Source organism: Mustela lutreola, chromosome 10 (genome assembly GCF_030435805.1).
Source record: "Mustela lutreola isolate mMusLut2 chromosome 10, mMusLut2.pri, whole genome shotgun sequence".
In the NCBI taxonomy this organism is placed as follows: domain Eukaryota; kingdom Metazoa; phylum Chordata; class Mammalia; order Carnivora; family Mustelidae; genus Mustela; species Mustela lutreola.
Window position 1 is genome coordinate 34,644,349 of NC_081299.1, and position 14,943 is coordinate 34,659,291.

The 14,943-nt window shown below is 54.7% G+C and overlaps 1 protein-coding gene across 5 annotated transcripts in view; it reads left to right on the forward strand.

Moving 5' to 3' along the window:
* Positions 1 to 13,921, forward strand: part of RNF220 (ring finger protein 220) — a 224,438-nt gene extending 210,517 nt beyond the window's left edge. For 3 of the 5 annotated variants that reach the window (XM_059135536.1, XM_059135538.1, XM_059135539.1), the window contains 7 exons: positions 6,950 to 7,046; positions 7,257 to 7,343; positions 7,484 to 7,539; positions 7,674 to 7,752; positions 11,788 to 11,896; positions 12,040 to 12,114; positions 12,890 to 13,921. In XM_059135536.1, coding sequence (XP_058991519.1) covers positions 6,950 to 7,046; positions 7,257 to 7,343; positions 7,484 to 7,539; positions 7,674 to 7,752; positions 11,788 to 11,896; positions 12,040 to 12,114; positions 12,890 to 12,961 — 575 coding nt within the window. In that variant the 3' untranslated portion in view covers positions 12,962 to 13,921. Of the gene's footprint in view, positions 1 to 6,949; positions 7,047 to 7,256; positions 7,344 to 7,483; positions 7,540 to 7,670; positions 7,753 to 11,787; positions 11,897 to 12,039; positions 12,115 to 12,889 lie in introns of all 5 variants that reach the window. The other 2 variants (XM_059135535.1, XM_059135537.1) reach the window with 1 other exon arrangement.
* The last annotated feature ends 1,022 nt before the right edge of the window (positions 13,922 to 14,943 follow it).

Below are 14,943 nucleotides of genomic sequence, written 5' to 3' on the forward strand. Positions count from 1 at the left end.
TTCTCTCATTCCCCAAGCCTTTGGGGTCAGTCAGGATAGTGAAGGTATCAGGCAGGATGGTAAATCAGCCTAAACTGTTGCCCCACCCTGAGCTGGAGAAAGTTCATTTGCCATGTCACTCTGGTCCTGTCCTGGAGCTCTAGAGTGTCTGAGGCCCTGGAAGGATGAGCAGCAAAAACCCCAGGATCCTGGGAATGGGACACACAGGTGTCTGGCGGTGGCCCATCAGGGTCAGCTGCAGGACGCAGCTCTGGGTTCACTCTGTTGGCAGCTACAGATATATCTTCCATCACTGTGGCAACTTCTTAGGTTTCTTGGCACCGAACTGGACCTGGCCTTCTGGGCACCAGACCAGGCTTTCAGGGGCTACAGCTGCAGACGGGGCCTGCTGATTTGACGGTCCTTCCCCTGCGCTGGGACACACTTGCAGAGCCAGTGTGCGGTGCTCTTGGGCCCTGGGCGGGTGTCAGTTTTCCCTGAGTGTTTACACTGTGAGGTTGTTCCTTTCAAGAATTCCTGAGGGGAGTTCAAAGGGGGCTTTTCTTTGAGTGGTTTGGAGAGCGAGAATGAGAGTGAGGCTTGAAGAGGGAGCAGGGCCGGAGGTGCCTTTATCTGCAGAGAATGGCTCCAGCTTGCCTGATAGAAGCTGCTGCCGCCTCTTAAACAGCTTAGTGCAGTCAAAAGACAGGCAGACTTGAAAGGCTGTGTTACAGCAAGATCAGCGGGGGCCACGAGGCAGAGAGCGGGGCGCAGTGGAGCAGAGGAGGCTGAGGCTCCTCGGTGGGGGGGAGGGGGGCATCAAAGGAGGCCCTGGTTGATCCTGACTGCCTCTGCCCCTGAAACCCCGGCTGCAGAAGCTGGCCATCTGTCAGTCTACCCTCCCTGGCCAGGACCGGTAGGCCCCAACTCTTGGGGGGTTGGGTGTGGCCCCGCCAGGCGGGCTGGTGTCAGTGCGGCGCATTGATCGCCCGCCGGGCGGGCCGGGCCGCAAGCCGGGCAGCGCGTGCTTAATGTGATTGAAAGGCAGTTAAAATGGCGGTGACCTTTTCAGGAGGAATTAGATTGCCTGCCAAGACCGGTTAGAGGGAGTGATAACGCCGGCTGAAGAAGCTGCCCAGCCGACTTCAGAGAGAGGGAGCAGAGGCAGGATGAGCGGGCGAGTGCTGAGGCCCATTTAAGCTGCGCTATGCGTGCTGACAGAACAGAGATTGCTGTCCTTGTTAGATATGAAAGAATTGAAGAATTGCAGATAAGTTCCTGTATCCGATCATCCCCTATCCCTCCTCCCAGACCGGGGCCCCTTCGTCATCCTCAGCAAGCTTCCCACCAGGCCTACTGGGAACTGGTCTGATGGAGCAGATCTGTTACCTTGAGTGTAATCTGCTGTGGAGCTAGGGAACAAGCAAGAGTTTTGGTGGAGACACTTGGCTGAGGGGAACAGGCCTTGAAGACGGATCTGTGGCTATCAAGGGCAAAGCCTAGGTAGCTCGGACCCAGGAGTGCTTGGAATTGGGACTCTAGAACAAAATGAAAGACAAGACAGAACAGGTAAGCAGGCAGCAAGCACCAAGGTAGGTCCAGCTAAAAACAGTTCTTTAAGAGGCTAAAGGAAATAAAGATGTCAAGACAGGTCGGAAGACCTAAAACTTTCAGTATCTAGGAAGTACCGCGGCCTTCCCAGTTCTCAGAGAAATCCTGGGCTGTGTGCCTGAGCTGTTGATGTCCTCTCAGAACCTTAGGGTTGCTAGTCTGCTACTGCTCTTTCCCCCACCCAGCATTAGAATTGCATAAAGGGTAGCATGGAGCCTAGAGCTTCCCCAACATTCCCCTGAGAGAGCTTAGCAGTTAGAAAAAGATCCTCTTCTGGGGCACCATGCCAGCCCTGGGCAGAGCAAAGGGCTTCTGGGCTAAAGCAGCAGGCCTCAGTGAGAACCTAATGATACAGCCCCTTGGGACAAAAACCTGCTCCTTTCTATAGCCAAGAGAGGTATGTGATGAGTGAGCCACACCTCTCCACATTTCCTGTCTCCAGCTCCTGGGTCCTCAAAAAGAGACTTATGGTGAGCTCTGATCCTTCCCCTGTATTGGTTGCTGTTGAAAGTTCACTCAGCTGGATTTGGGGAGCCTGGAGCCCATCATGTCTGGAATGGACAGGCTAGAGAGAAGACATGGGAATGGTTGGTTTCAGATAAGGTAACAGTGATGGGGGCAGTCACAAGAGTGTGGAAGATGGAAACATCTCCCAGGAGACTGCACAGGAACTAGAGGGTGCTGTGGCTGTGTCTGAGCCCTGACAGGAAATGCTTCGCTAGAATCCAGCAGTGAGCCCCTTTGAATCAAACAGGTGGAGGGGAGGGAGAATGACAGTACTTAGAGGCCCAGCTGTGCAGGTCTCTGCCCTCCCCAGATCCTGGCCTGGTGACTCCATCTTTCTCAAGTTCCTCTCTTGGATTTAGGCTGGTTCCCAGTAGCCTGGGATGAGATCTCACAGAGAGGACAGCTCTGGCACCGATCTTTTAATGAGCTGTGGCCTGCTAAAACATCACCAGATCCTGGGTCAGGAGCTGAGAGGTACCGTGAGTCCCAGGGCACAGAACTAGGCCTTCCCCTAGCTGCTGCCCCCTCTAGCATGTTAGTTCCCAAAAGAAAGGACCCCTGTAACTAAAAGCATCCACAGTGTAACCGTGCTGCGTGGTCCGGTCAGTGACAGATGTTGGAGCAGCCAGCTGCTGGAGGCAGTCTTGGGACAGGGAGGGCTGGGGCTTCTGTTTTCTAGCTCCTACCACCTTTAGTTCTAACTGTTGCTTGGTGGGAGGGGTGAGGAGAGGTGGCAGGGAGCAGGGCACCTTCTGTCCCCTGTGGCAACTGACGGGGATTTAATCGCCTTTTGGAACACAATTGTTAAGCTGGGATAGAGGGAGTGCAGGCAGAAGGAGCAAGTATCAATGGTTTTAAACGGCGTCTGTCTCTCTGCGTCTCTCCTGACGTGAGGCAGTGAAACGCGTTATTGAGGAGGCCCGGAAAGTGGCTAAGTGCGTTTGACACACGCCAACTCCCTGCCTCCACACTGGATAATTGCATTGTCAACTGTTCAGCGAGGTGGCAGGTGACACTGCAGGCCGATTGATTGTCCCGCATCGCAGCTCCCCAGACTGTCAGCTCCCCAATCGATGGCGTTTACACAAGACACCGTAACTGCATCTGTAACTAATTCCAGTGTAAAACTCTCCGGAAACTGCTGCCCCTGTCTCTCCCCCCCGCCCCTCCCCAAGAGCATGGCCTCTGAAGAGCCCCAAGACTTTCCTTTCTCCCTGGGCTCAGGTTTTGTTAGAAGCAGCAGGTGAGGAAATTGATGGCTCCTTTTTTGTGGTTTCGGGTTCCAGGACGTTAGTGCCCCCAGTAAACGGGCATCTCCAGTTTCTCAATCGATCGCCTAATCAATTGATTAAATTAACACTGATTTTTTTTTTTTCTTCTCCTTGATGACCCAGGAAGAAATGAGTTTATGGGAGAGGTCATTTTTATAAAATTTAGACTTGCTTATCATTTTTGCACTTAATCCTCTCTGTTGCTAAGTATTCGTTTGGAGGGAAGGGATTTTTCACACTGCCTCCCCTCCCAGAACCCACTCTGCTGAGCATCGCTGACCAGCAGCCTTGTTTGCCTAGAGACAGCAGCTCAGCACACTGCGCCACTCTAGCTGGGGTTGAGTCATAGCAAGGGGCCTCCCCTGGTGACTAGAGGGTCCTCCAGGTCATCTTGGAGGTCCTGGGAGCTGAGTCCCTTCCCTGGATAGCAGCAGCAGGAGCGGCAGCTTGCTTGTTATCCCCGAAGCTACATGGAACAGGAGCCAGAGGCTTGGAAAGGAGCTGTGTGTGCCATCTTGCCTCTGAGTACTGGCTTGGGATGTTCCAGCAGCTGAGAACATAAAACGGCTATGGAGCCTTCCTCTCGAAGCTGGGGGTGGGGGGAGGGTGCCAAGTGGGGGGTGGGGGGACGCTGTTGGCATAAAATGGCTTTATGGCAGTTTCTTTTTATTATGATTCTGCCAGAAGTCCGCAAGTGACATTTCATTAAGAAAATAAAGTTTAATGTGCTGGGAAGGAGGTTGGAGGAGGCTGGGGCAGCATAAGAGGGAAATTGGCAGTAGCAGCCTGTTCTGAACACCTGTGGGGTAGGGAGAGGTTCCCAACATCTGTCTCCATAGGGGGATGGGGTCAGGGTCACAAATCAGAGACAGGCCTTTTCCTTGGTGGATAAGATGTGCCATGCTCTCTGTCCTGCCTGGCAGGTCGTCACTGCCCAGCTGGGGTTGAGGTCTGACAGGGAAGGTTATATCCTGAGAGGCCTCTGCCTCCTTTCGGACATAGGGCTCTCAGGACCTGACAGGACAGCGCCGTCAGCATTTTAGCCATCACTGGCCAGCTCTGCTGCATGCTGCTGAGACCACAGCAGTGAGTCCGACCTGGGCTTGCAGTTTGATGAGGGACCATGACAGTACATGTAGTTAAATATGACTTTGGATTTGCACGGAAGTCTGGGTGGACACCAAGGAAGGGACACCTACATAGAAATACCTGGGGAAGTCTTCACACTCGGCACCTCACGGGTGATCATCAGATCTTGAAACTCTTGTGTCTCCAGTGCCAGGCCAGACTGTGGATGAACTCAGTAAAGGTTGAAAGAATGTTGGAGTATTTCTGGAGCAGCTGTGTGCATAGGCACTGTGAGTTCTTAGCAGGAGGCATGGCTGAGCTAGGTCAGACTTGCAGAATAAGCAGGCGTTTGTTCTGTAAACCAGGAAGGAGAAGAGATAACAAGATGTACGAAGGTGGTGGCGCACAGACAGACATGGAGGGTCAGGGAAAGCACAGTGGCTGTGCTCTGCTGGGGTGGGAGTCCTGGTCTAGGCCTGGCCGAGGAGAGGACTTCACGCCACAGGGTTGCTTTCTGTGTTGAGAAACCAGGACTTTTCCTGGCAGCTCTCTGGTACCGTTTTCTCAGCTTTGCCATGGGTCCTTTGCTTTCCTTCTCATACACTCACCAGGCAGGGCTGGGCAGGGCCTGGCCAAGGCAAAGGCTGTGAGGCTGGCTGCTGAACTGTGTGTACTTGGGGGAGGGAGCCTTGGCAGGGTTCGGGGGCACAGGCTGTAAGTGAACCTGATAGCTCCATTCTGATTGATGGCAGAGTTTGTCTCCTAAACTGTCAGAGGGTTTATAGAGGTGCCACTCAGCCACAGGGAGGGAATTGCTTGTCAGGACACCTGGCCGTGAATAGGAGACAGAGCTGTAACTTGGTGTTTTCTCAGCTTAATGGCCCCGCTGCTGACCTGCCTGCTGCCTTGAGTTTGTTGGTGCCTCAGTGTGGAGGGGAGATGAGGGCTGGCGGGGGTGGGGGGGGTGCAGAGGGGAGCTTAGCCAGTGCCTAGCATCTCGCTTTCCCTCGTGCTACTTGACTTCGGTATGGATGAAATCTTTGAGAGACCAGAGACGGGAGGCGTAGGTGGGGGAAAGAAGATCAGGAAGAAAAATGGTCTTGAAACAGGCTTAAAAGATGGAGAACATTCCACATGGAGTGAAAAGCATGAGCAAAAGTCTGCAGAGCAGGACATAACAGGGCCGTGTGAGGCTCAGTAAAGAGTGTGTGTGTAGGCATGGGGTGCTTGGGGCGACAATGAAGAAAGAGCAAAGGTGGACAAGTAGGAACATCCACAGCTTGCTGGGCCTGGCTGAGAAGATACACATGCGGTGGGAGACCATAGCTGGTTTTGGAGCCAGGAAAGGAAGGGTCAGAACCATCTGGGAAGCAGGATGAAGGAACAGACAAAAGGCTTGAGGACCCATCATAAGACTGTTGTCTTGATGAAAGTGGAAAGAACGGACAAGAAGACCTTTCTGAGATCATCAGAACCCCAAACTGCTTCCTCGCCTCTTTGAGGATTCCTTGCCAATTCTGCTTGCCATAGATCCCACTGTTTTCATCTCTCTCCATCCTGGCAGGACTGCTGTGCTTGCCAGTGGGATGTGGTCTGAGACCACTGGGCGGAGACAGGGGCAGGGAGGGAGAAAAGGCTCTGTGGCCCCTAACCATGCTCATCAGGAAGGGTGATCCTGGGTGTCAGAGCACAGGATCAGGTAAGGGGCCCTGATGTGGCTTGAGCAGCTCACCCGTCCCCACTGGCCAAGGGTCTGCCTGTGCTTGGGCCAAGTACACCTTGGTAGGGTCACCCACCTGCCTGGCCTATGGCCCTGCCTCCACCCAGCCTGGTTGCCTTTGTGGATTGCTTTGAGAAGCAGGTGTGCGTGCCTATCCTCCCTTGTCTGTCCCTTCCTAATCCCTTTCTAACTGCACTTGTCCAGGAATCTGGGCTGAGTGAGGTGGAGATGAATAATTAATGTCAGGCGCTTCAGACACCAAATATTTGAACAGCTGCCTGGTGTTTTTGCTGGCAAGGACCTGGCGGCCAAAATCAGGACGTTGGCTGGGGGTCTCACTGTGTGGCTCTGACTAGCCCTAGCCAGTTTGCTCTTCCTTTTGATGGACTGTCACAGTGGACCATGGGACACAGGGGATGGCCAGGTCTTGGGTGGGGGTGGCTCTACAGACATGAATTTCTGTATCCTCTTCCTGCTCTAACTAGATCTGGAAGACAGGTGGACAGCAGGCTAGCTTGAGTGTCTCCTGAGGACCTGACATAGTATATGAATGGGCTAGTTCATGAGCAGAGACCACCAGGAGCAGTAAGAAGTGGCAGAGGAAAAGGAAGAGTGAAAGGAAAGGAAATGTCAGAGCCAAGAGTACCTAAGTATTTGGCTCTGTGTTTCAGGCCCAAATTTCTGTCTGGGCCTTACCTGGCTCCAAACTTAAGCCTTACCTAGAGGCATCAGAAGGGGCACGCTTGGTGTAGTCTCGTTCGCCCCGGTCCTACTCATGTCTTGCTTCCCACAGGCTCTGGCTTCGTCATGTGCAGCGGCAAAGAGAATCCGGACAGCGACGCTGACCTGGATGTGGATGGGGATGACACTCTGGAATATGGGAAGCCGCAGTATCCTTGGGGCACTGTGGGACAAGATGGGGCTGGTGGGACAGGCCAAAGGGAATTGAAAAAGTAGCCAGCGGCTCTGGTACTTGCCTATACCCTCCTCCCACCCCACCCCCCCCGCAAACTTTGGGGTCAGTGTCAAAGCTTTAACCAGGATTCAACCTTCACGGCCTACTGCAATCTAGGATCTGTTGTCCTTGACCACTATGCCAGATACACAGAGGCTGACGTCATTCCCTGCACAGGCGAGGAGCCTGGTGAAGCCAAGGAGAGAGAGGCACTCCGGGGCGCAGTTCTAAAGCAAGTGTGGGCACAGGCTTGGGTGGGTGGGGTAGAGGGATGGAAAGTCCTAAGGTGGGGGAGTCAACCCAATACCCACCCTCAGGGCTCCTCTGCCTGCCTTTAGGGCTCACTTTGTTCTTTTCCCCTCCTTTCCCTAGTGGCGGCCCTCCCAGCACACGCATCACACCTGAGTTCTCTAAATGGGCCAGTGATGGTAAGTCCTGACCCACCTTGAGAGTAGTGGGGAAAAGGGGACATCCTTTGGGTAGTGGTGACTGACTCAAGCCCAGTCCCTCACCTGTGCTGCCCAGTCTGGCCAGAATATGAGTTGCCCCTCTATCCCAGCAGAGATGCCATCTACCAGCAACGGTGAGAGCAGCAAGCAGGAGGCCATGCAGAAGACCTGCAAGAATAGTGACATCGAGAAGTGAGTGTCCGACCAGGAGAGGGGCCCCTGGGATGGCAGTTCAGGGAGGGGAGAGAGGGGGGCTCTCTGTTAGCAGGAAGGCCTTCTGCCAGGACTCTTGGCCCTCCAGAGCATGGCTTAGTCCTGCGGTCCTGGGCACACGACAGCAGTGGGGCCCAGCTGGTGCTAAGCGTGACTTTGTGAATTGATCGCTGGGCCACTGCCCTGGGAGTCCTGGCGGAGGGAGGAGCAGTCCGCCCGCCTGCCTGCCCGCTGCGGCGGCCTCCACCCGGGAATGTGATGTATGGCCGCCCAGCCCAGCCAGCGCACTTGATTCATCTCCAGTTTCTGTTTCTTAATCGGGAGCTAAATTGGTTTCATTTTTCTTGTCCCGGGTGGCGCTCGCAGTGGATTTTAGGCAGGAGCATTGGGTCTCATCACTTCTGGTAAGGAATTTTTGGCCTGGGTTCTCTGGCAGAGGGAAAGGAGATCCGTTAGCAATTCACATGAGACTGGCCAGCCCCAGCCTGGATCCCCAGGAGCCACAAGGACTTGAAATCAGCTGGGCATCTTACCGCCTTTCCAGAAGCCCAAGCAAGGCCAGTTCTGGCACCTAGAAGTGGCACTGTCCGGCTGTAGCTGCCTGGAGTTGCTGCTCTTGGCCACTGCTTACTTCTCCACACCCCACCCCTCTCTCTGCTGGAGGATAGGTTGCCTGGGGTTAAAAGGCAGCCTCTTCATTCCAGGGCCAGTGTTCCATCTTGCCTCCTGCCAGGAGAGTGGATTGCAGGCCGGTGCAGGGCTGGGTCGGTGGCCCAGGGTCACCTCCCATTTGTTTCCCTCCATTTTGTGTTGTCATAAATTCATTCCAGCCCGTTGTGGTTGATCAGTTTATCTCGGCCGGGGCCGCGAGTGCTGCTGGCATGATGTATGGGCCGCGGCTCGGGGCCCGGCTGCCCATGAATCACCGCAGCTGCTCCATGTCAGTGCTGGAGCGGGCCGCACGGGTTCGGCGCAACCAGCTTGTGTGTGGGGGGGGATGACGTATGGATGTTTATTTAATAATTCTCTCCTACTCCAGCTGAGCGGGGCGGGCGGGGCCGTAAGGGGCGCCCACCCTTGTCTGGAGGGGCTGCTCATAAATCAGAAAGACAAGATCATTAATCAGGGATGGCGCCCGAGGGGGAGGTGGGGGCCAGAGCCAGTGGCCATCCATGAAGGTACTACCCACCCAAAGCTGGGTAAGTTGGGACTTCTGTCCCACCTGTATGAGCACAGGCACCAGTAGGCGAGGTTCTCTGGGATGAGTCATATGTGGAGATCTCCACCGGGTCTGGCCCCACCAAGATTGAGACCTGTCAGTCCCCATGACTTCCTGGTACACACAACGTGGGTTCCCGCCCTAGATCTTTTTCACAACCCAGGCGAAGCAGGACGCCATGGCTGCTTCCAGGAAATTCTCTACCCCATGCCCCAGAGGGTGTCAGGAATAACTCACAAGTAGCCTGGGTCAGGGACTGGAGAACCAGGTATTGTACCAAAGCAGAGATACCAACCAGGTGTTTGCCGAGCAAGTCCACAGTAAGGTGGGCTCTGCAGTCGGATGTGGCCTATAGAGCTTTTGGAGATGATGGGGGAGATAGCTTCATCCTCTCCTGGCCCCATCCTTTTTGCCTTTCTAGCTCTAATTCCTCTGATACAGAGTTTGAGAGTGCTCTGCTCTGGGCCTTTGTCCCCCGTCCAGGCCTCAGGGTCCCAATTTTTGAAATAACTACATAGGACCAGGCAGATGCCTAGCCTGGTCCTTAGAGAGAAAGGGAGCACAGCTACCTTGTCTCCTTGGCAGAAATTCACCAACAGTCCAGATGAGAATGGCACATGTGGCATTGGGCAGAGCGCCAGGGGAAGAGCTGTGCTGGCGTGTGTATGGGTCAGGGGGCTGATGAAGGGGCTTTCCAGATCTGGAAAGTTGAGTGGACACTTGCAGCATCAGCCAGTGTCAGAGGAGCCGGAGTCCTTCCCTTCGCAGCTTCCATGGATAGAGGCAGGGTAGAGGGAGTTGTGGACCCATGGAGTAATAGATTGAGGGCATCCCTGACACAAGGACACAACACCAAGACTTCCTCTTCTTTGTTGCTGCTGGTGCCCTAAGAGAGAAAGGTTAGAGATCAAAGTCTGTTGCTGCCCATGGAATGTTACCCACCATCCTCCCCATGCCCCCTCATATCACTTAACGCCAATACCACCTGTAAGCTTTTGGGCTTTCTGCGGCAGTTTTCTGTTCCAAGCCGGCCGAACAGGCCATCCTTGGAGAACGTCTCTGCCCCCACAGCGCCACACTTACGATTCCCCTCAGACTGGTCCCTCTTACCACCCTCCTCCGGTGGGCCCAGCAGCTTTCCGTTGCCTGTGAGATCAGCTTCACTTTCAGATTGTGGACTCCAAAGTCTTCCCCCACTTTCCCCACGTTAGCACTTACCCATGGGTGAGCCTTACGGCCACATGGATCTCTTGGCCTTTGTTCTCCCAGTCCCGGTCCCGTTCCCTGGGCCTAGAGACCCTGCTCCTCCTGGATATTGTCAGTGTTGTAATGTTAGTCACAGAGTGATCACAGCAGCAGTCTCAGGTTTGAATCCCAGCTCCCCCACTCTGTGTGAACCATAGGCAAGCTGCTTCATGTTCCTCTGCTGCTTTAGTTTCTTCATATATAAAATGGGAATATTACAATCTCCTCATGGGGTTTTTGTGAGGTGTAAATAAAATAATAATTTTCAATCCCTCAGTACAATCGCTGGCATTTAGTAAGCACTTAATAAATTTTGGCTCTTTTATTTGTGTTATCATCATTATTATTCCCTAAGGCCCATCTCTAGCAGCATCTTTTCTGCTCCTCCAGGCAGCATTCTTCTTCTCTGAGTTCCTCTAGGTTCTGTTCAGTTGTTTCAGAAGGGGTAGGAGGGATCACCCCACTCCTTCAGCTAGTCCTAGCTCTTCACTGTTCAGGACCGCAACCCAAAGAGCCTTCCAGAAGTTACAGGGACTTTCATGGGCAGAGCTTGAACAGCAGGTGAGGGCCCTCAGGGCATCTCATGTGCCCCGGAAGGAACAACAAGGAGCCCTTGAGGTAGGGCGGTCCTGTGGCCCAGGACTTGGATTCTGTGGGACTTGTGCAGTCTCCACACCTCATACTCTGGGGGTGAGACTGGCTTTTGGGTCAACAGACATTTACTCACACTCCCGTGCCCGCTGTGGGCTAATGTCCGTGGTCAGTACTGGTGGCGTGAGCAGCCTGTGGTTGGGAGACTGCATCTTGCCTGGGAGACAGGGATGTTTGCAGTTGCACTGCTGTGGTGCGGTCCGCTGCAGGGTGCCAGAGAGCACGGGAAACCAGCCACCCACGGTGGGGCTGGCAGGAGGTGGGGTGGGCCAGAGGAAGCAGGAAGTACTGCCAGAGGCCAGGGGCGTGGAAAATGGTGCTGGGTGTGGGAAGCTTCAGTTTGGTTTGGATGGAGCATCACGTGCGGCGGGGTACTAAGGGATATGGGCCGGGGCTAGGCCAAGGAGTCCCTGTTCAGCTTCCAAGAAGTTTGATAGAGCTGTATTCTGAGGGAAACATTGAAATGTTAAAGTAGAAATGGTCAAATCTGCAAAATTCTAGGTGCTGAGAGAATGGAATGAAGGGGCCATTCAGGTCAGGAGAGGAATTGTAAGAGAAACCATGAGGGCCTGGACCAGAGGTAGTAGTGGAGACTACCAAGATACTAGAAACTAGATGACAGATTGTAGGTGTCGAGGGTGACTGGGAAGGAATGGTTTGAGAATGGTTCCGAGGTATCTGGTTTGGAAATTCACCAAGATGGAGGTGGAGGAACAGGAGCGTGGAGAGTTCAATTCAAGAAAGAGGAGTTTTCAGATAGAGGATTTCGGCAGGTGGGGAGCAGGGACATGTGGGGGACATTTATATATTGCTTCTAGAATTCAAGGGAGGTGTGGGCTGGAGGTTCAGGTTAGAGATGCCAGCCTGCTGCCTGCCCAACCAAGCCATCCTCTTTACAGAATCACCGAAGATTCAGCTGTGACCACGTTTGAGGCCCTGAAGGCTCGGGTCAGGGAACTTGAACGGCAGCTATCCCGTGGGGACCGTTACAAATGCCTCATCTGTATGGTGAGAGAAAGGGAACCTGGGATGCCTCTGGTCAGGCTTCAGTGCCCTCTGGGGGTTGGAAGGGGCCTTTGCACTGTGATTTGAGCTCTTTAGAGGGTGGGCCAGCCTCAGAGTGACCCCTTCTCTGCCCCACTCTTCCCTAGGACTCCTACTCGATGCCCCTAACGTCCATCCAGTGTTGGCATGTGCACTGCGAGGAGTGCTGGCTACGGACCCTGGTGAGGTGGCATGCGGTTTGGGGAGTGGAGGGCAGTCTCTGGTGCTGCCCACACGTCCATGCTTATTCTTGAGCCTGCTTGAGGGGAGGGTGGTGCGAGGGGCAGGGGAGAGCATGAGCATCGAACACAGCAGCAGGAAGCCAGGATATTCACCCTCCCAGACTCCCCCCCCCCCCATTCTCTCCTCCCCCACCAGGTTTATTCTCTCCCTCAAAAAAAAAAAAATTCCCTCCCTCCATGGGATTGCTGCCTGCTCCCCTCCCCCTGCCCACCCCCAAGGCTCCCTCTGTCACATACACTGGTGAGATCCCGGGTCAGGAGGAGGCTGGTTGTGGGTAAGCAGGACCAGGGCCTCAGCCCCTCCCCCTGCCATTACTAGGCTCCTTCTGCTCCTGCCCCTGTTCTTCGCTCTGGAGCAGCCATTAAAATGTCGCCCGGAGACAGCAATAAAAGGCCCGGACGTGGGCTCTGTGTCCTGATCAAAGGCCGCATGTAATCTCGTTAGGGCCGCCGCAGCCACAGCTGGACCCAGCCTTGTTCTCATTACCGGGGCTCCCGCTGCGGGGCTGGCCAGGCGGTTTGATCCTGGCGTCCCCCCAGCACAGGAGTGCGCCTGCCTGCTTGCAGAGGCCGCCTGTGCATCCCCAGCCCGGGCTGGCAGGACCAAGGTGCCAGCATACATGGGCGCAGGGAGACATGGCTGCAGGCCCGGGTGCTCTCACCAGCAAACAAGCTGCGTAGTGTGTGACCAGAGCCCTCCCTGTTCTCCCTGCAGGGTGCCAAGAAGCTCTGCCCTCAGTGCAACACCATCACAGCGCCCGGAGACCTGCGGAGAATCTACTTGTGAGCTAGCCGCCCTTGGCGGCCCTTGCTGCGAGCAGCCCCACCTGCCCGCCTCTGTGATGTGACCCTCCCCCTTGTACATACTTGCACACAGGTTCCCCATGTACATACATGCGCGCGCACACATATTCGTGTGTGCACACATGTGCGCGCGCACACACACACACACACACACACAGGACTTTGGAGCCAGAGTGGAGGCTGAGGCCCAGGCCCTGCCTGCTGGCTGCTACCAAGCCTGGGACCATACCTATTCCAGGTTCTGTTCCCAGGGTGGGGCAAGGAGGTGGAGGTAAGGGGGAGTAGCGGGGCAAGGCTCCTGAGATCCAGCCCCCAGACGGACAGACGGACAGACAGACATGCAAACGCCAGACTGAAGCACATGTAATATAGACTGTGTATGTTTACAATGTTGTGTATAAATGGGACAACTCCTCGCCCTCCACTCCGTTCCCTCCCCTTTGGTTGTATGATTTTCTTCTTTTTTTAAGAACACCTGGGAGCAGTGCCCCCTTCAGGGCTGGCTGGGGGCTCGGCCCATCCACCTCTCAGGGCGCCTGCCTCTCTCCCCATGGCATCCCTTTCCCTCTCCTATGTGCTCGGTGTTCAGTGGTGTATATTTCTTCCCCCAGACATGGGGCACATGCCCCAACGGACACGATCCTCTTCTTAGTCTTAGCTCCTGGAGCTCTTTATAAGGAGTTGGGAGAGGGGGGAGACACAGGAAATGGGAACCGAGCTGAAGCAGGGGCTGAGATGGGGGCTGGATGAGTGTGCTTCTGGCTGCCCAGCCTTCTGCCAAGAACCATTCCTGGGATTAGAACTGTTCCCAGGGAAAGTGGTCTCCCCTGCCCCTCCCGTGGGCCCCATGGTGTGATGCTGTGTCTGTATATTCTATACAAAGGTACTTGTCCTTTCCCTTTGTAAACTACATTTGACATGGATTAAACCAATATAAACAGCTGCTGCCTGTGTGTATGAAGGGCTAGGTGATGGGGCAATGTGGACAGAAGCAGTTAAGGGGTTAATTCCTGGCAGCAGTGTGGGGCAGAGGATTGGATGTCGGTGTGCAAAGCAGTGCAGGTTTGGTCTGTTCAGGGGGCCCCTGGAGCACTCCATCAGGAGTGGGGGTGGGGCTGGGGACCCGGACTCCTGACTATTGATGGGTAGGGGCTCCAGGTTAATTCCTTATCGATGCAGAATCGTCAGCTCATTAATCACAGAAGAGGTCAGAGCTTGGGGGTACACAGCTCTATCCCCCAATCTAGAGCAAGAGCAGCCATAAGCTTAGGTAAAGACACAGACCCCAAGCCTCTATCCCTTTCTAGTCCCCCAAACTGAGCCAGGGCCCAAAGTGACCATCTCAGCCACTGCGGCTTTTTTTATAGTGAGTGACCAACACCCCAGTGTAGCTACTGCCTAGATCCTCGGGTGGCCTCAGGAGAAAGCCCCAGTTGTCCAAGGTGGACTCTTGCATCGGGGAAGCTGGGCAGCCAGCACTGAAGATGGCATTTTATCAAATTGTCATCCCCAGAGCTGCCTGCTGCCAGGTAGTAATCTGCATCCTGGGTGCTCAGGCAGGTGCTTAAAGCTGCAGGTGAGTCCAGGCCTTTACACAGAGTCATGCACCAGGCCCATCGTCCATCTTCCCAAATCCCCCCACCTTAGACACACCAACGTCTAAGGTGGGGGGATTTGGTGTGTACTACAGAATAGGGTCCAGCCTGCCGCTCCTGCCTTCTGCACTCTGGTGACACAACCTGTTTGGAGCTCAGGGAAGGCCCTACCGAGCCCCAGGCCCAGCTTGATGGCACCGAATATCCTGAGTCCAAGAATCTTAGGGCCCAAGGTTCTAGGGAATGTATGCAGCCTGCCAGAACAGAGCAGCCCCAGCAATGGCTAAGGTTTCAGAAAAATGGGTAATGCCCAGTCCCATCAGGCTGGCTCCTTTCAGGTCTCAACTCTCCCCTCTCTTTGCCTTGGACT